Source organism: Genypterus blacodes, unplaced genomic scaffold (assembly GCF_046128005.1).
Source record: "Genypterus blacodes isolate CSIRO-AG114 ecotype Tasmania unplaced genomic scaffold, CSIRO-AGI_Gbla_v1 ptg000133l_1, whole genome shotgun sequence".
Taxonomy (NCBI): Eukaryota; Metazoa; Chordata; class Actinopteri; order Ophidiiformes; family Ophidiidae; genus Genypterus; species Genypterus blacodes.
The window spans coordinates 6735075-6751344 of NW_027466935.1; the positions used below are offsets into that span (position 1 = coordinate 6735075).

General features: G+C 43.6%; 1 protein-coding gene across 1 annotated transcript in view; it reads right to left on the minus strand.

Moving 5' to 3' along the window:
* The window catches only part of slc12a2 (solute carrier family 12 member 2), a 42252-nt gene extending 26340 nt beyond the window's left edge, over positions 1-15912 (minus strand). The window contains exons 1-2 of the mRNA XM_076164335.1: positions 14961-15912; positions 1157-1276 (exon numbers count right to left, since the gene is read on the minus strand). Coding sequence (XP_076020450.1) covers positions 1157-1276; positions 14961-15539 — 699 coding nt within the window. The 5' untranslated portion in view covers positions 15540-15912. The remainder of the gene's footprint in view (positions 1-1156; positions 1277-14960) is intronic.
* Between the last annotated feature and the right edge of the window lie 358 nt (positions 15913-16270).

A 16270-nucleotide genomic window follows, 5' to 3' on the forward strand; every position in this document is an offset into this window, starting at 1 on the left:
TGTGACCCACTTACACCAAGGTTTCAAATATAACGACACACTTATGGCCTACGCTTCAAATATTCAACACAACCGGCAGAGACAAAACACTGATGAGTGACGAGACTCAACATGACAAAAAGCCTCCCTCTCCATGACGTCTTTCTAATGCCGCATTAACATTGAATCATTTCTGCTTTGAATTTCACAGTTTAGGTCTAAAACCATGAAAATATTCTGAAATCGCTGGGCAGTATTGACAAAAAAAATATTCATCCTAATAATTCAACAATTTGGCAATAATCAGAATATTTCTTGACACGATTTGAAGATGACCTATGCAGTTTCAAATATTCTCTGTAGAGAAATGGATGCTGTTTGAGGCGGTGGAATAGATTGCTTACTCTTCCAGATTTGGTAGCTGCCCTCATTGTGCATACTTTACAAAACTGTATGGTTTGCAGTGAATTCGCCCATCTATCACAGAGTTTGTGCTTTTCTGAGAGAATAAGTCTCCACATCTTGCTGGGTTTATTTGTTAATTTATATTTCTTTTTTTAAACCCGTTCAGGCTTTTGCCTACACTGAAACAGTGTTTCAACTTCGTGGACGGAGTCGGAGCTTTTCAAATACGCAGACGCCGCGTGGTCGTGGCCGTGTCGGTCAGTTGTTCGTTTGGTGTGAAGTTTCATCTGGACTGACCCTTGTCAATTTGCACCCAACTGGCGCCTGTGCACGAGCGGTAGAGGCGTTTTCAGGCGTTGTCATGTGAGGTGGATTGCGAGAGTGAATGAAGATCGTTTTACACCTGAAAGTGAAAACGTTTTCAAAAGTGTCCACACTAGTGTTGACGTCGCCTCACAATATTCTACACTAGACCTTGTGATCTGATCGCAGAGTAGCTTAGAGATCCCTAGTAACACAGCAATGATTGGAGAATAGCTGAGAAGTAGCCAAGTGCCATTTTGACAAAACTTACTGTGCTAAAAATAGTAGGCTACAACTTGCATTAACATTAGTAGTAAAGGCAGTTACATTACAAGCTGTAGGACTTTAAGTACCATTAATACCTGCTTGATTTTTATATTGTGTTGTGTTCAAAGACGGTGGTGAACCTGAATAATAGGACCTCATTGAACAATAAGGAGAGACAAAATAGGTCAGACCAACAACTCACCAGCACGCCTTTGATCCAACCAAATTTGACCACGCCCTTGGACTCCGCAGCCTCCTTGGCAGCGGCCTCCTCGGCTGGAGTGAGCTCATCGCCGTTAGCGAACCCATCTTCAAATGGCTCCTTTGAAAAGAAAAAAAGACACAAAAGTCAGGTCTGTGTGTCCCCAGCACAGATTTAAAGAGAAGAGACACATTTATTTAGAAACACTAACATCTTTGAATGAAGAAATCATGGCCCAAAAACACATTTTCTTTAAATGCCATTAATAGAAGAATGTCCTTTGAATTATTATAATTTTTTTAAATAAATCAAAGTAAAATCAAATAAAAATATATAAAGAACACGATTACACTATGACAGCTCAATGTGACATAATTACTTTTAGAGTCATTAAATTACTAGTTATGATATCAATTATAAAAAATTTTAATTAATAATTTTAGAAAACAAAACCTCGAACTCAACTTGACTTTATCTCCGCCACACAGGCAAAATAGGCGTATGGAGAAGTACCAGCTAGTGCGCCAACAGTGTGTCTTTAAAACAGACACACACATTCACACAATATGTCCTTCCTGTAGTGAAACACAGGAAGACTCCCCCCTGTGCACAGACAATGCCGTGACGTCCGTGACCTCTTCCTCTGGACATAAACGTAGTATCTATGCACTTTCACAACATGAACACAGAACGCGTGCAAACCAGTGTTTGCACTAACTCTAAAGGTTTTACACATCCGGGAAGACTGCACAATAAAAACACAATAGAAACTTAAAGGCCTTTTAACGAGCCCCATCAATATAATCCACATTCTGACACTTCACTTAGTCAGTTAGGATTAGGGTTCCTTTCAACAAGTATGCAGGCATTATGGTCAAGTATTGATGTTAAGATGCAGAGCGGTAAAAGTTCCATCAGCATCAAGCTCGGTTACAATCAGCATATAAATGCTGTTATAAATAATCCAAGCCTGCCGGCCTCAGGCTGAGCATCACTCAGCATCGCTTCACCTGAGCCATCTGCCAACAGGAACATCCTGCCTGTGGCCCCTCAGTGACTAAGCAACACTGCTGGGATCTGGCAAGAAGACGGCCACTACAGAGCTCAGAATCCTCTTTGAGCCCCCCATAGCGCCCAACTCCATCACCCTCAGCAACTTACCCCTGTACCCAAGACACTTCATTCTCAAATAATCAACACCTTCTCCCTGAGCTTTGAAATTAACTTTAACAAAGCTACTTAGTAACATTACACCTTGGCCTACGCGTTTAGCAGAAACAAACACTGACCACACATTTCCACAGATCATTTGAATGTTCCTTGCTCTAAATGATGCTACATTAGGCCAAGCAGTGCAAGCCTGTGCACTCATACTGTATGATGTCACCAGTTAGTCATCCTGACCCATTAACCGGGTGACTGGTGGACATTATGTAGTGAATTACTGCGGCATTACAGCTAACTCATGATTCACGATTACAGTTTATGGACACAGGAAATGAGATATAAAGCTAAGAGTGCAGAGAGAGATGAGGGAGATAAAGTGGAGAGGAGAGGAGAGTGATGTTGAATAGGTTGTGTAGAATATTCAAGACAAATAACCTGGTCTTCCTTTGGAGCATTGGGGCGGGGCCAGACATTTTTACCTGATTTTGTGAGTTTGTAAAGCCCCTTGACATAACTAATTCCCATTCTTATAAATACTTAAAACTTGAACTGATCTTGAACCTGGACTTAAAAGTTGTTCTGGAGAAACATCAAAATATGCCAACTCCTATGATGTCATACGAGTGTAAGTACGCGCCACAGAGGAGGAACCTGTTCACTTTTAAACATCAACTGCATAAGCTTCTCCTCTAGCACCACCCTGAAGGACTCGTCGTCGACTTTGAACAGGTGATAACTCATTACTCATCAGTCTAATAAAGGCCACAAAGTTTACCATTCATGCTTCGGCTCAATGTCACCTATAGAGGTGAAAGGGGGTCATGCACATCCTCAGGTCAGCAGTGCGTCTGGAACATTATAGTGTAAGTTGTTGACAGAACTGCAGGCTGCCAGCCACAATGGCAAATGCTTATTAATAATAAGCCAAGGAACGGAAATCTGGAAACTGCAGCAAAGACAACATAACAACACATCCACAAACATGCAAAATGCTGCTAGGAAAATGTCTCTGAACTACATATGAGCCGTGTCCAATCTTAGAAGGGGACAAACATGTGGAGCATGTACACAGAGTGACGGAATCATAGTCAAATCCTGTCATGTGACACTGACATAGCTCAGCAGCCGTGAGAGCTTTGTACACAGGTAACCTAAGTGTGACAGTAAGAGCACAAGTATAGGAAGGTATTACTTCAAAATGGAATAGAATCTAGTTATATAGCCCTAAATAAAAGTAAAGAGTATCTATTTTTGGAAGATATAGAAACAGTGACTCAATGTGGAAACCAGCGGAGGTGAAAATCTAATACTTGGCAGTCATGTTGGAATCCCTCCAAAATGCAGGCAGCTTTCAAAGGATGCAACAGCTGGGGGTGGGGGGGGGGGAATTAAAAGAAGAATCCACGCCTTGCCTTGTTAGCCATCAGGCCGCAGCATAAACATTGTGCTCTTTGTGCTGAATTATAATCTGTAAACTCCGCCTCAACTCCAACGGTGATATTTGACGGGCTGTTCTGTGACACGCTGCTTCAAAAGTCAACGATAAGTCTATCTACTCCGGCGACAAACAATCACGGCAGATTGACAAAGACACCAGTGATGTCAGGTCACATTGTCACGATTGTCGTTATGTAACACCAAAGCAGAGGACTGGTGCCTCCATGTAACGTAAGCGCCACTGTGAGCGATTCATTCATTTTTAGGAGGCTGCTCCGGTTAAACTGCTTCCTGTCATGACCTCCCTGCCCCCACAGAGACCACCGGAACTACTCAGATCAGGAATTAACACACCTCAGGAACCACTACAGGAACATTCCCTTCATTTCGAACGACAGCTCCTGAACCATTTTTAGTTCCTAGGCAACATTAAGTACCATCAAAACTGATTGAAACCTGCTGAGTAGAGCTCAAAAGACAAAGCGCCGCTGACTGTCGGCGTCAAACAGAGTTAAGGTCGAAGTCGGGAAACGGCACAAAGAACATAATGACACAAAACTACAAAAAAAAGGGAACATTGTAAAGCCAAAATGTTTCAGTGGTACTTCAATTATCTGATTGAGTGACACCGAAGAGTTGTGTATCCAATTTTGGAAAAAGCAGAGGAAAAGGAATTAGGCAGCTGTTTGCTTTAATTTGTACTCGTCCAGACGGAGCCAAAGCACCCCCATGTGTGCCAAATTAGGTTTCCACCCCCTGGCAGAGAATTGCACTCCCAACATTTTATTGATTGTCACTAAAGGGGGCGATGGCTACACATTTACAGGCTCTGGTCATGATATTGCATCCATACATCACCAGATTAAACTCCCATCTGCTGCCGTCTTTGACAACTGCACGGTTAAGGACGTTAGCTACACCGACCCAATCACCAGAGCTGTCATACTTGAGCTCTATTTAACGTGTAATTTCCCTTCCATGAATGATCTAGAGTGACACACACACGCACCACTCATCAGGAGCAGTTAGGGGTTCAGCTTCTGTCTCAATAACACTTCGGCAGGCTCCATAGAAAGACCCCAGAATGGAACCATGAACCTTCCAATCCCCTCGACGACTACTCTTCCGTCCCTAGTCCTGCCGCCACCCCCCATCTAAAGAAAACACTTCAGCTTTACTAAGGAAACCCCTGCTCACCACATATTTGCTGCCCCATTTTGCTGAGAGGGCAAGTGAGTGAGGGGCGCGAGTGCACACACACAAACACAAAGTCTCTTGTTCTCCGACCATCTCGCTCTCATCTGCTTCTTGGTAAATCTATGGAGAGCTGACTCGCACATTTTTTCCATTCGAGGGCACGCACACACGCATGCAGCAGGCAGCGCACGCTTATGTGCAGTCCTGGTAATGAACGCTAACTTTACGATGTTTGATTTGCACCTAAATTGAAACGGAGACTCCTGAATAAAAGACTTTGTGGCGAACTTTCCTTCTCACTTACATTACATTAGATTACGATCATTTAGCAGACGCTTTTATCCAAAGCCACTTACAATAAGTGTGTTCAACAAAGGTTGACAAACAAAACTTAACATATGGAACATCTTAGATTTTGAAGAGACTCCTGGAAGAACTGAAACGTCTACATGACACCAGATGCCTGAATAAGCTGAGGATAAAAGCTCATATCCAGGTCCATTACCGATAGGAAATGAGTGTTCTTCCCTTGTACCTCTGCAATAACCTGCTCCCACCCCATCTCATAAGAATTCACTTTGACCTAAGGTCTCGCTCACAACCAAGCTTTTGTCTCTGAACACGAGGAAGTAGTGAACAGAGGTAGGCAGCAGACTTGCGCCGAGATGTTTCAAGGTCACTGTATCATGTTTGTGTACTTGAGTCTTACTCCGTTCACAAAAGCAACAAAGCATCCCTCTGTATGCGGCTACGTCACTCTTCACCTCTTTCACAGTCACACACAATCAGGCGGGTAAACTACACAATCCAAAAAGCAAAACTCAGCCATTTTGGTTCCATCAGCAGCAGTCCGACTGTGGGAGAATTGGAGTGCAGTAGGAGGATAATGAAATGAGCACTGGGAGGGTTTTCAAAACAAAGGAGATGTTGGACACATTCATGCTGTGACATCCGATCTCCTGATACAGACAGGCAGAGAGGCGCAGAGGGGGGTGGGGGGGGGGAAGAGAGAGTCCACATGAAACAGGTATCTGAGAATCAATCGGCAGCCGTCTAGCTCAAAAGACGCCTCTGCAATGTAAAAGTATGTTTACTGGACAGTGTACCATCGGGCAGTGGCTGAGGGTCTAGATTCACTCTCCTTTAGCTCAAGGTTCATCTCTTCATCGCCTCAATTTTTCTCAGTTCTGCTCACGAGCACACGAATGTGCCCTTACCTCACTGAAACGGAACAGAACGTTTGGAAACTCGCAACAAAAGGCTGTTACAGCAGATTTCTCGTTATTGGTGACACTTTTTATTTTGTAAGTGTAAGTGCAAACCATGTGTGGAGTCACACGGCAAAGACCCGCACGCCTCTGCACTGGTTGAGATGTTAAGATGTACATGTTTGTATTTGAGGGTAATGTTGCCTCTGAGGGGCGACCGCAGGGCATTTGAGCCGCAGAACCAAAACAGGTTGTTTGAAAGGTCGAGCTTTAGAGTGGGGTGAAAATTCGTTAAGGGTTCAGGGACCCTGAAGGCAACGTGCTGTGAAATTTCTGGATTTTCCGGTTATTTATGGCTTAACTACATAACTGACATTGTTTTTTGTAGGCTGTGGCATTCTGGAGATATATGGCATTCGCTTATTACGGATCCATGTTACTACTTCTTCGACGATAGAAATACAGACGTTATGCGTGCCATGATAAAAGCCAAACCTATAGATTCCCAAGCTAGAGTCGCGTAAGGCTATTATGACAGCAACACCTGGTTTAAATCAACTCTTTGCTACGTCACGGAATAGGGCAAGCAACAAACTGACGAGGGAAGGCACTAGGAAGTTACTGTGGGATAGTGATGAATTGCAAAATACTGACTGAATCTTACTTAACCTATGACTCCATGTGGCGTAGCTTTTTAAAGTTCTGCTAAGTGAAAAAAGGGAAACTCTTCTGTTCGCTTTAAATTATATAACAGACGATACTGCTCTTTTCTTTGACTGTTCCGACTCCACCCAACAGCAGATATACCACCCACCAACAATAAAAATGCTCAAAATTAAAAAGCTGCGTGTCTGAATCTGCTTGTTTCATCGGGCATTTGCATCTGTAAGTTAATCAAATTTATTCGCAGGAGTATCGGCGTTGGCTACATTAATTCCTCCAAAGAAGACGAAGTACATTACCAACCCCGGTTCTGTATAATGTCGAGTATAATGGAGACTCAAATACAACCCAGGGGCAGTGTGTTCAGTGAAATTCATGCACAGGCTGCGCAAAATGTCGAGCTCAGCATGTTGGTGGCGCGGACAGTCCGGTTCGCAGTGCTGTGTATGTGCAGCGACAGGAAATGTGATTATGAAGGTCGTCGCTGTTTGGTTTCTAAAAGAGACAAAGGGGTTGGGAGAATGTAAAGGAGTGCTTTCTTTCAAAAATGTCACTGCAGCCTTAATAGCCTCACTTCTACTACAATTTTTGACCTTGTTATGCGTTGTACAATATAAAAGACATTGTTGTCGGAGGAAGAGTGGATCGCAATCATCATCGTCTGTCTTTGGCTCCAATATACAATGTTTATCATGTTAAACGTTGATATTTGCACCTTCCATTAGTTCCCTTTACATACAATTGAGAGGGAACATCTCTACAAGTTGAACCAATTACTTATTAAACTATTCACCAATAACCATTTTGTCACAAACTTGTCACCTGGTCTTATTTTTGTACTCTTGGCCATCATTCTATATTCCATTATCTATCATTTATTAAGCGACAGTAATCCCCATCTACTCCCGCTGGTCAAAATCACAAGTGCAATGCCCCAGATTCCAATAAATGGCAGTAAAGCGGGTGATTGGTTGTCCTGTCTGTGCGTCCCCGGGCTGTCTGTCATGCAGAGCGGGGTGTCGGTTGTCGGTTGAGTCAGAAGCACTCGTAAAAGTACACACTAAACGTGTTGTGTGCTGGTTTGTTTTGAGCCAACACTGTTTTTTTACTGGCATTAGGCCACTGGGCAGCAGTTACTGTTGTACCCTCGTGTGTCCGATTGAATCAATACAACCAGAGTGTTTGCAAATTAGAAAACATTTGACCAGACAGCTGCTGCATCAAAGCACCCTCACGTTCAGACCCAGGGTGAACTTAGATTACAAACATGTATGCTCTAGGATAACAAAGTATTTCTCATTGTAGAAGTGCAGCAAACGTGCCCTTTATGTTTAGTATCAGGAGAAAGAGAACATCAAGTCCAATTGCCTTTTACTCTGATATTCTGAGCCAGCCTTGAACCTGCACTGCTACATAACAATGGCAGCAGAGTCAAACGGGATGTTGGTGTCTAGATCTTGTCACTTTTCCTTGACGATTCATTACAAAAACCCAGATTTGAGTTCAGCATTTCTCACTCAGAACTTGCATATTTTATACGAAAAGTTGACTTTTGATGACTCAAACATAATAACTGGACGAGAAGCAACCAATTATTTTAAATCTAAACATTACATCCATCCCTGAAATACGTTCAGTTAATTCCTGCTTGAGTAATTGTGATTATAAAGTTTGCTTTACAGTGGCTCATATGCCACCTTGTGTTAAGTCTGAACTCCTAATTGTTCCCGGTTTAATTACTTTGATGTAGCTGGTACAAACGCTCTCCTGGGGGCTGGGGGAGGGGTGGGGTCCCTGGGCTATTTCTGACATCGAGCTCACTGTGACGCACTTGGATGTGGGGAAAGGAGGAACTAGGGTCTCAGTAGACAAAGAGCTTGCATGCACACAAACACGTTTTTACGAGCTGCCACCAGCCATGTGTATGTTACAACAGCTGTATGTCTGATGACAAAAGCAGACAGGGTCCATTCACTTCCTGTTACTGTCTGTGCAGCCTTTGGTGCAACAAACAAAGAGCGAGGGGCAGGGGCAGAGGACAGGGAGTGGGACATTAAAAAAAAAAAAAGAAAAAGGGAGAACCAGGTCCACTTAAAGCTATGGCCAGGTTTCTCAAACAGTGGCTCCATTGTACAAATCACAACATCTACTTAAAAAGGAGCAAATGGTGCAACAGCTGCAGCAGAAACTGGAACATGTGATCGCAGCAGGGCAGCTTACCTTCTCTCAATGGTCAAATTAAAGTGATACTCTGGCACAGTTTACAAAATTTAAGGATTTGCAGGGGGAAATTGCATTCAAACTAGATCATCCACTAGGTCAGGTTGGATTGCCTTATTTGCCATTCAGTTACTGGGTCCACTAGTAGTCCCCTCGTCTATAGAATGGATCTGCATAGAATCACATAACACGGTACACAAAACACATGCAAAAGGCCTCTAAACGCTATTCTACATGAAGTTTAATTAGATACAATTTTATTTAAAAGGTGGAAAGAAAGTAAATTAAGTGTTTTCCTCCAAACCTTTGGTCTGAAATATCTGAGTAGGGGGGTGTTCTGTTAAATACAAAAGTAAGTTACAGTAGGATTGCTACCCTATGGTGACTTCTGGGTGTGACATCATTAATAATATTGTGCCGCTTGCGCAATGTTGCAACATAACATCAAGTAGCTGAGAGAGGAGTTTTACAGGTAGGGAAACTTTCAAAACAAATATTCTAATTCGGACTTCATTTCCTCCAAAATTCCTAAAGAAGAAGAAAAAAAACGTATGGGAGTTGTCAACCAAATATGAGGAAACAGAATCTGTTGTAAGAATGGGATGTTTTGCTCCGCCTGTCTACTGGTGGCGTTTGTCATTTTACAGTTGTATCAAAACAGGCTGCTGTGTGTTGAGCTCTCTTAGGTTACAGGTCCAACATTTCAGGCTGGATCCTATGTAGTCTGTCTGGTGTGTCCTTTAACAAACTCCACAATCATAGGGGCTTACAGTAAATGAAAGGGTGAGAGGAAATCTTCCTCTGAGAGAGCTTCATCACTCAAGCAGGTGATGAGTGGCTCTCATACCCAGACATCAAGTGGTTTCTGATGAAAAGCAACTCTTGATATTTTTCAAGGTTGTTGTCATTGAAAGAGAGCTTCCGTTGTCTTGTTGAGCCTGAACATATTGGATGTTAATCGAGTCCATTTCATCACCAAAAAATTACTGCCGTTATCGGATCTGCATGATAGACAGCAGGGTTTAATTAGCTCCTGTGCTTGGCTGAGGTCCACAGTAGAAATAACGTTTAGAAATCCACTGTATTTGTGGTTTGAAGGTCATGGTGACCCTCGTGTTTCCACCATATCACAACAGGCACTGAAGAGATTTCTCTCGATAAAAGGCACACCCAGATCGAAAAGAGCGATGGAAATTCCAACTGACAGCAGGCCATGGCCTCTGACCGATCAATAAGCTGAATGAGATACGCTGCTGTTCTCAGCTGATGGCAGGCAAACACCACCAACATGTTACCTGATGGCAGTAGCTGCGTCATTTTAGGAAGGATGACAAATGATCTACTAGCTGCTGATCTGATGTCGGACTGACATGTCCAACCGTCTGTCCCGTTGATCAGGAAGCAGCAGCGTGCCGTAGGCCTGTATTGACCAGTCAGGAGGAAAACTGTGACCGCACAGCTTCATTCAAACAGAAAGACATTGCGCTTAAATATTGATGCTGCAGGGTATAACGCCCATACTCAATAAACTGGCTACAGTCCAGCTCCGGCCTCAAGCGGCAACAGAAACTCTATCAAAAGGCAAACTACAAATTTCCCCTTTGTTTTGCGCAAAACTGGAGTGATGGCTCGAAGCACATCAATGTCATTTCTGAGAAGAAATGGAAAATGGAGCTCGTCAAACTTTCACAAGCAGAATTTTGTTATTGTTTTGCCTCTTGCGCAGTGTTTCAATGCCGACCGCAAAAACCCCTGGGTGTCGTAATTGACCTGTTCATCTAATTCCAGATAAAAGCGCACTGTAGAAATATAATTGAGGTTCTATGCCGCACACTGTGTGTCCATGTGAACTGGCTCCATCCGTTACCTGCTGAGACATTCAAAATGACAAATATCACAAGAGCCAACCAGGACATGAAAGAAATGAATCCAGCAACTGTACCATCATTACTGTATGTGTGCTACATCACATCCTGTTTAGGTTATCGGCTGAATGATCAATACCGTTTCCAGCAGCGACTGCATGGCTCAGGAGAGAAATTATTGGTGTGCATGTCAGCACAGCTGCTTTTAAAGGGCAATCACTACAACCCTCACACTGTACACCGAGGAAAATATTATTCCATCCGACTTTTAATATGGCCTTTGTGCTGGATATCTTTATACTGCAGTAGACTTTCAGACCATTTAGAACGTCTTCTTATCCGATTTGGCTCAGTGTATATAGAATTTCCTGATGAAGTTTTACCTCCATGTTGGTTTATACGTCGTCAAGTTTCTAAGCAGGATTGGTTGAAATGTTAAAAACCAATATTCATGAAATTTGGTGGGCATATTAGGCAAGATTTGGGGAAGAAGCCCTCAAATTTGGTTGTGATCCAGATCCAGGAGTTTAACATTGTGATAGTCAGTAAATTAAAATCTATAAACTGGCACCAATATTACATACTCTATGAAAGAGCATATCATAATTATCATCATTACGTTCTTTACAAGAAATGCTCATGTGCCCATTTTAAAAGAGCAGACTTTCTCTAAAGGGACTTGACCAGCTGTCATGTTGACAGCTAGCCTTGAGTAGTCCAAGAAGCTGTTCACATACTCATCCAGTCTGTCTCGGAGACGCGTCTCACCCTGGAATGCCAACATGTCGGCCCTTGGACGCTTAAAACCTGAAACCTTTATACATTTTCAAAATAATGGGAGATTAATACAGGTCACTTCAGGACGGAGAAAATTAATATACAGGTGCAGCTCAATGGATTAGATTATGGTCGTCTTCCCCATGATTATGTCGCCTACTGAACCAGACTGAGAGACAAGAGAAAGGCTCAGGAAACCTCAGCAGGTGATTTGAGTTAATGAGCTGATTAGAGTGAGACACTGTGAGGCTACACTACTGAACTTTTTCATAATATTCCAATTTTCTGAGATACTGAAGTTGGGGTTTTCATGAGCTGGAAGCCATAATCATCAAAGTTAAACCAAATAAAAAGGTTTGAAATACGTCCCTTTGTGTGTAATGAATCTATAATATAGGAGAGTTTCACTTTTTGAACTGAATTACAGAAATAAATTCACTTTTCCACAATATTCTAATTCATTGAGATGCGCCTGTACAACATAGACTCTGGTCCACCTTTGTATTATTTGTACTTTCCTTAAAAAGGGCCTTTTCAATAAATGCGGCCAATCTAGCACATTGCACATAATGATGACTGTTGTCTGTCTGTTGCATCATTATTGTTGTGTACGAACATTGAACAATATCCGTTAATGTACAACTGTAACTGTAAGAGGAGTAAAATCGTCCACAAGGTTCCTTTATTAAATTCTTATTCATTTATGTTGCACCATATACGGTTGCGAACGCCGCATCTCAAACAGACCACATTAAAATGAATTAGACAACCAAACAAAGTGGAACAGCGTGTGTGTAATAAAGAGAGGCACAATCTATAGACTGCAGCACACACTGGTAGTCAAGTGAAACGATAAATGAATGACTTAAAAATCAGTCCTTCATACTGGTGTATTCAAACTAAGGCCTGGCTCAGATTGGACTTGATATGTAAATACAATACAAGTGTTGTTGACGTGTCGATCACACATCATGTTCATCATCTAGACAACAGCTAATCTCTACTAGCTTTTATAAATGCATTCCTACATTACAGCAAGACGGTAGAAGCGTCCGAGCGTCTGTTGTAACAGTGCCTGGATCAGTTACACACTGTGCTAAGTTTCGTGTGTAAAATGTATAATTACACCAACACCAGTCCCTTACACCTCAGCGTTAAGTGTTAAAGCAATTTCAACAGATCCAGGCATCTGAAGAAATTGATGACTGGACTCTTTCCCCTCGTGTTGTTGTTGTTGTTTCGAAGATGAATGTTGAAAATGTTCTGATTCTGTAGACATTATATTAACGTTAGGGACCTAGCTGGTAAACAAGAGCAAACACTGAAGCTCGTTTGTCTGTCGCGGACGGCAGCCTGCAGGAAGTTTCTTCACGTCCATTTAAGACTCGTCACATGTCGAAATAGCTGAGAGAGCTAAATAAAGCTGAGGACTAAATAACGACGCAAGCAAACAACTTCTGATTCATTTTTTCATGTTTATTCATTTATCTTTAAGTAGCATCCATTGCGGTGACAATAAAAATGAATGCTCTTATGATACAATAGGTAATAACTTCTCAGTGCCTCTTCTCAGTTGGTCATCGTTATCTTTGTGATCACTAATTGGTACACAACTTAACACTACAGCGCCTACTATGAGACAGACAAAGAACCATCGCCGTAATCTTCACAATGCTTCAATGTATGAAACGCGCTCCTCCTTCACAAAGTCCTGAGTAAAGTTCCATTAGTTCCAAACTTTTGGTCCGAAGCTGCCAGGGCATTACTGGTACTGTAATGATGACCTCATCCTAATGTAAAGGTGCGTACGATTTTATAGTACACAATAGGGCCTGTAAATGTGTGTGTGTGATGATTAGCTGACAGTCTGATGGATTGGAGGATGTCGTAGAGCGCTGCGTGGGTTGGAGCTATGGTTTGTTAGCCGGGCTTCTGTATTCATTCACTTTGAAGTTTATCAAACTCTAACCTTGACTCCACTGTGCTGGGGCAGAAATGCCTTGTGACACATTTATACTGAGCGATCACATTACCAGTGCTGAGGTTGGATTACAGTCCCTCCAGCTTTCTGCAATTCCAACCGATCACGTGATTGAATGAATGCTGGAAAATTTCTGCAATGCTGTATAATTTTGGAGTTTACTACATAATGACCTGATTAAAATGGTGTGTGGGGAAGCGGTGGAACGCATTTGTCATCTGGCGCATTGGTGGCAGCCTCCTGAAGCTCTATCAGCTCACCGAGTCACCACACGGCACCTGCACAATCAGTTGGCACGGAATTCTAGTGTTGAATGCAACTTCACACAGAAGTGAAGAAAGCGTGATGTTGTTTGGTCTCATTTCAAGTTGGTAATGTAACATTTGTTCAAACAATAAATACAAAACAAGTTTAAGGAATGGCGGGTTCTCTCTCTCTCTCTCTCCCCCTCTCTCCCCCTCTCTCTCCCTCTCTCTCCCTCTCCATGCTGATGAGTGACCCAAACATGCCGGATTCACCTCGAATCAGTTGGAGGGAAAACGGAGACATATTGAGCTCAAGACTGCCAAACAACTTTCACTGCCAAGTCCTTGAACTGACACACGGGCCCGTGAACCCATCAGTGCCTCAAGACCACAACCATCCTGCCTAAAGTATATACAAAAGGAAATGATTTAAAAGTGGTCTGACAAAAGTTTGGTGATTCAGGCCATTTATGCGCGGAACTGAGTCATCCCTTGTGTTTTGAGACAAATGCGGCGTTCATGTTCCGGTAACCGGGACACTCTCTGGAATTTGGATGATCGTATGTGTCATAACGTGTCAAACAATCAGGACTGACACGAACATGCGGACATGCACGTCTTTGTGTCCATGCAGCAATTAGGGGACAACACTGAGACACATTATGCACGTCTTTATCATCCACTCGTTGAAGATACGCATGATTACTCACAACAACTTCCTCTTTTAAAAACACTTAAATCAAGTCTGCAAATGCCAATAGCGGCCGCGCAAGCATTTTTTGGGGGGAACTATATTCAAAGCAAAGCACACGCCATTTCTGCCATTCCTGCATATGATCACACACTTCACAAGGCTCTGCAAAACATGAGCTGCAGATGAATGTGTGCGTTATGAAGGGTTTTACAGGGGGAAACTTCTGTTGATCCCTAATTGAAGCGATGGTCTAGTCTTCTTTGATCGTGACATAGCCTAACTGTGCGGTGTCACGCATGTCCCCGTGCAAGTGTGAGCCGTGTGTGTGTGTTTGTGTGTGTGCAGCTTACCTTGTCTAGCTCGTCGTGCAGCTCCGACAGGGTGGGTCTGATTAGTTTCTCCCCAAGAGGCGCTGCCGTTTGTCGATAGAAATCGATGTTCGGCACGGCGTCGATGGTATTGTGCCCAAAAGTCCTCAGGTAGTAGGTGTTGGTGTGGGTGTCATAGTGGTAATGATGCTGACCGCAAGTTGATGAATGCAAACTGGTCTCGCTCATCACCGTATCCCCGTTCTGTAGACCCTCAGCTGGGGCTCCGTCCGGAGAGGCCGCGCCGTTCGGATCCGCGAAGTTCACCACCCGAAACCGTCCTTTAGCTTCCTCCCCACCGACCGCTGGATCCGTAACCGATCCCTCCGATGGAAGAGCCGAGCTGCTCTTGTCGCTGGATTGTTGAGTGGTGGAGGCATCCGAACTTGGGGATTTGTCTTCGGCGGTGGCGCCAGCTGCCTCGGCCACAATGTCTACCTGGAACCGGCTCTGGCTGGGCGTCGGACCTAGCGGCTTCTGCCCCGCATCCGGAGCTAGAAAATCATATTCCGGCGTCACGTTCTCCGCCGGTGCGGAAGACGGGGAGGATGGCACCGACATGACACAAAGCTAATAAAGCGGACGGTTACAGCCAATGTAAACGCCTATATGTGGACCGTAGAACTAGGCGGGTAAGAGCTCGGCAACAACCAGTACTGGCTCCTGTTAGCAGGAAGGCAACACGCTGCTCTGTCTGCTCAGAATGGCACGCATGCGGAAAACTATGAAGAGTGAACAATTACTCAGCAGTTGCCGTGGCACACACTCATTAGCCAAACTTTCAACCGCTCCACCTTCTTAGCGGCGATAAATCCCGTTTCCCCGCGTACTTTGCTGGACTAAATCCCGTCAAGCGGTAGGCTCGGCGTTATTCTTGAGCAGGATGCTGATGCCGACCTTGCCGCAGCTCCTCCTAGATTCCCAGCGTCTCTCTCGCTGCTGTTATACACGCCGCGTTCGGCATCACTGGAGGTTGGGCTCAAACCTGGGGAGAGCTCGCGAGATCTATTCGGTCATCCTGTGTTCTTTTTTTCCCCAAATGTCGCGAGAAGTCATCGCAATGCCCACATAGTAGGCGTGACGTAATTTGGAAGAGGAGGGGAGAGTATAAGAGGGTGAAACCAAACTCTGCATCAACAAGCCTCCACTGTGTGTGTGTTGTGTGCGCGCGTGCGTGTGTATACCTTAGGGCGGGCGCGCGTGCATAACCTTTAATATGGAGGCCAGAGGTGGAAAGTGGATACATTTTTATCAAGTATCAATTCTATTAACTACATTTTAAGTAGGCTTGC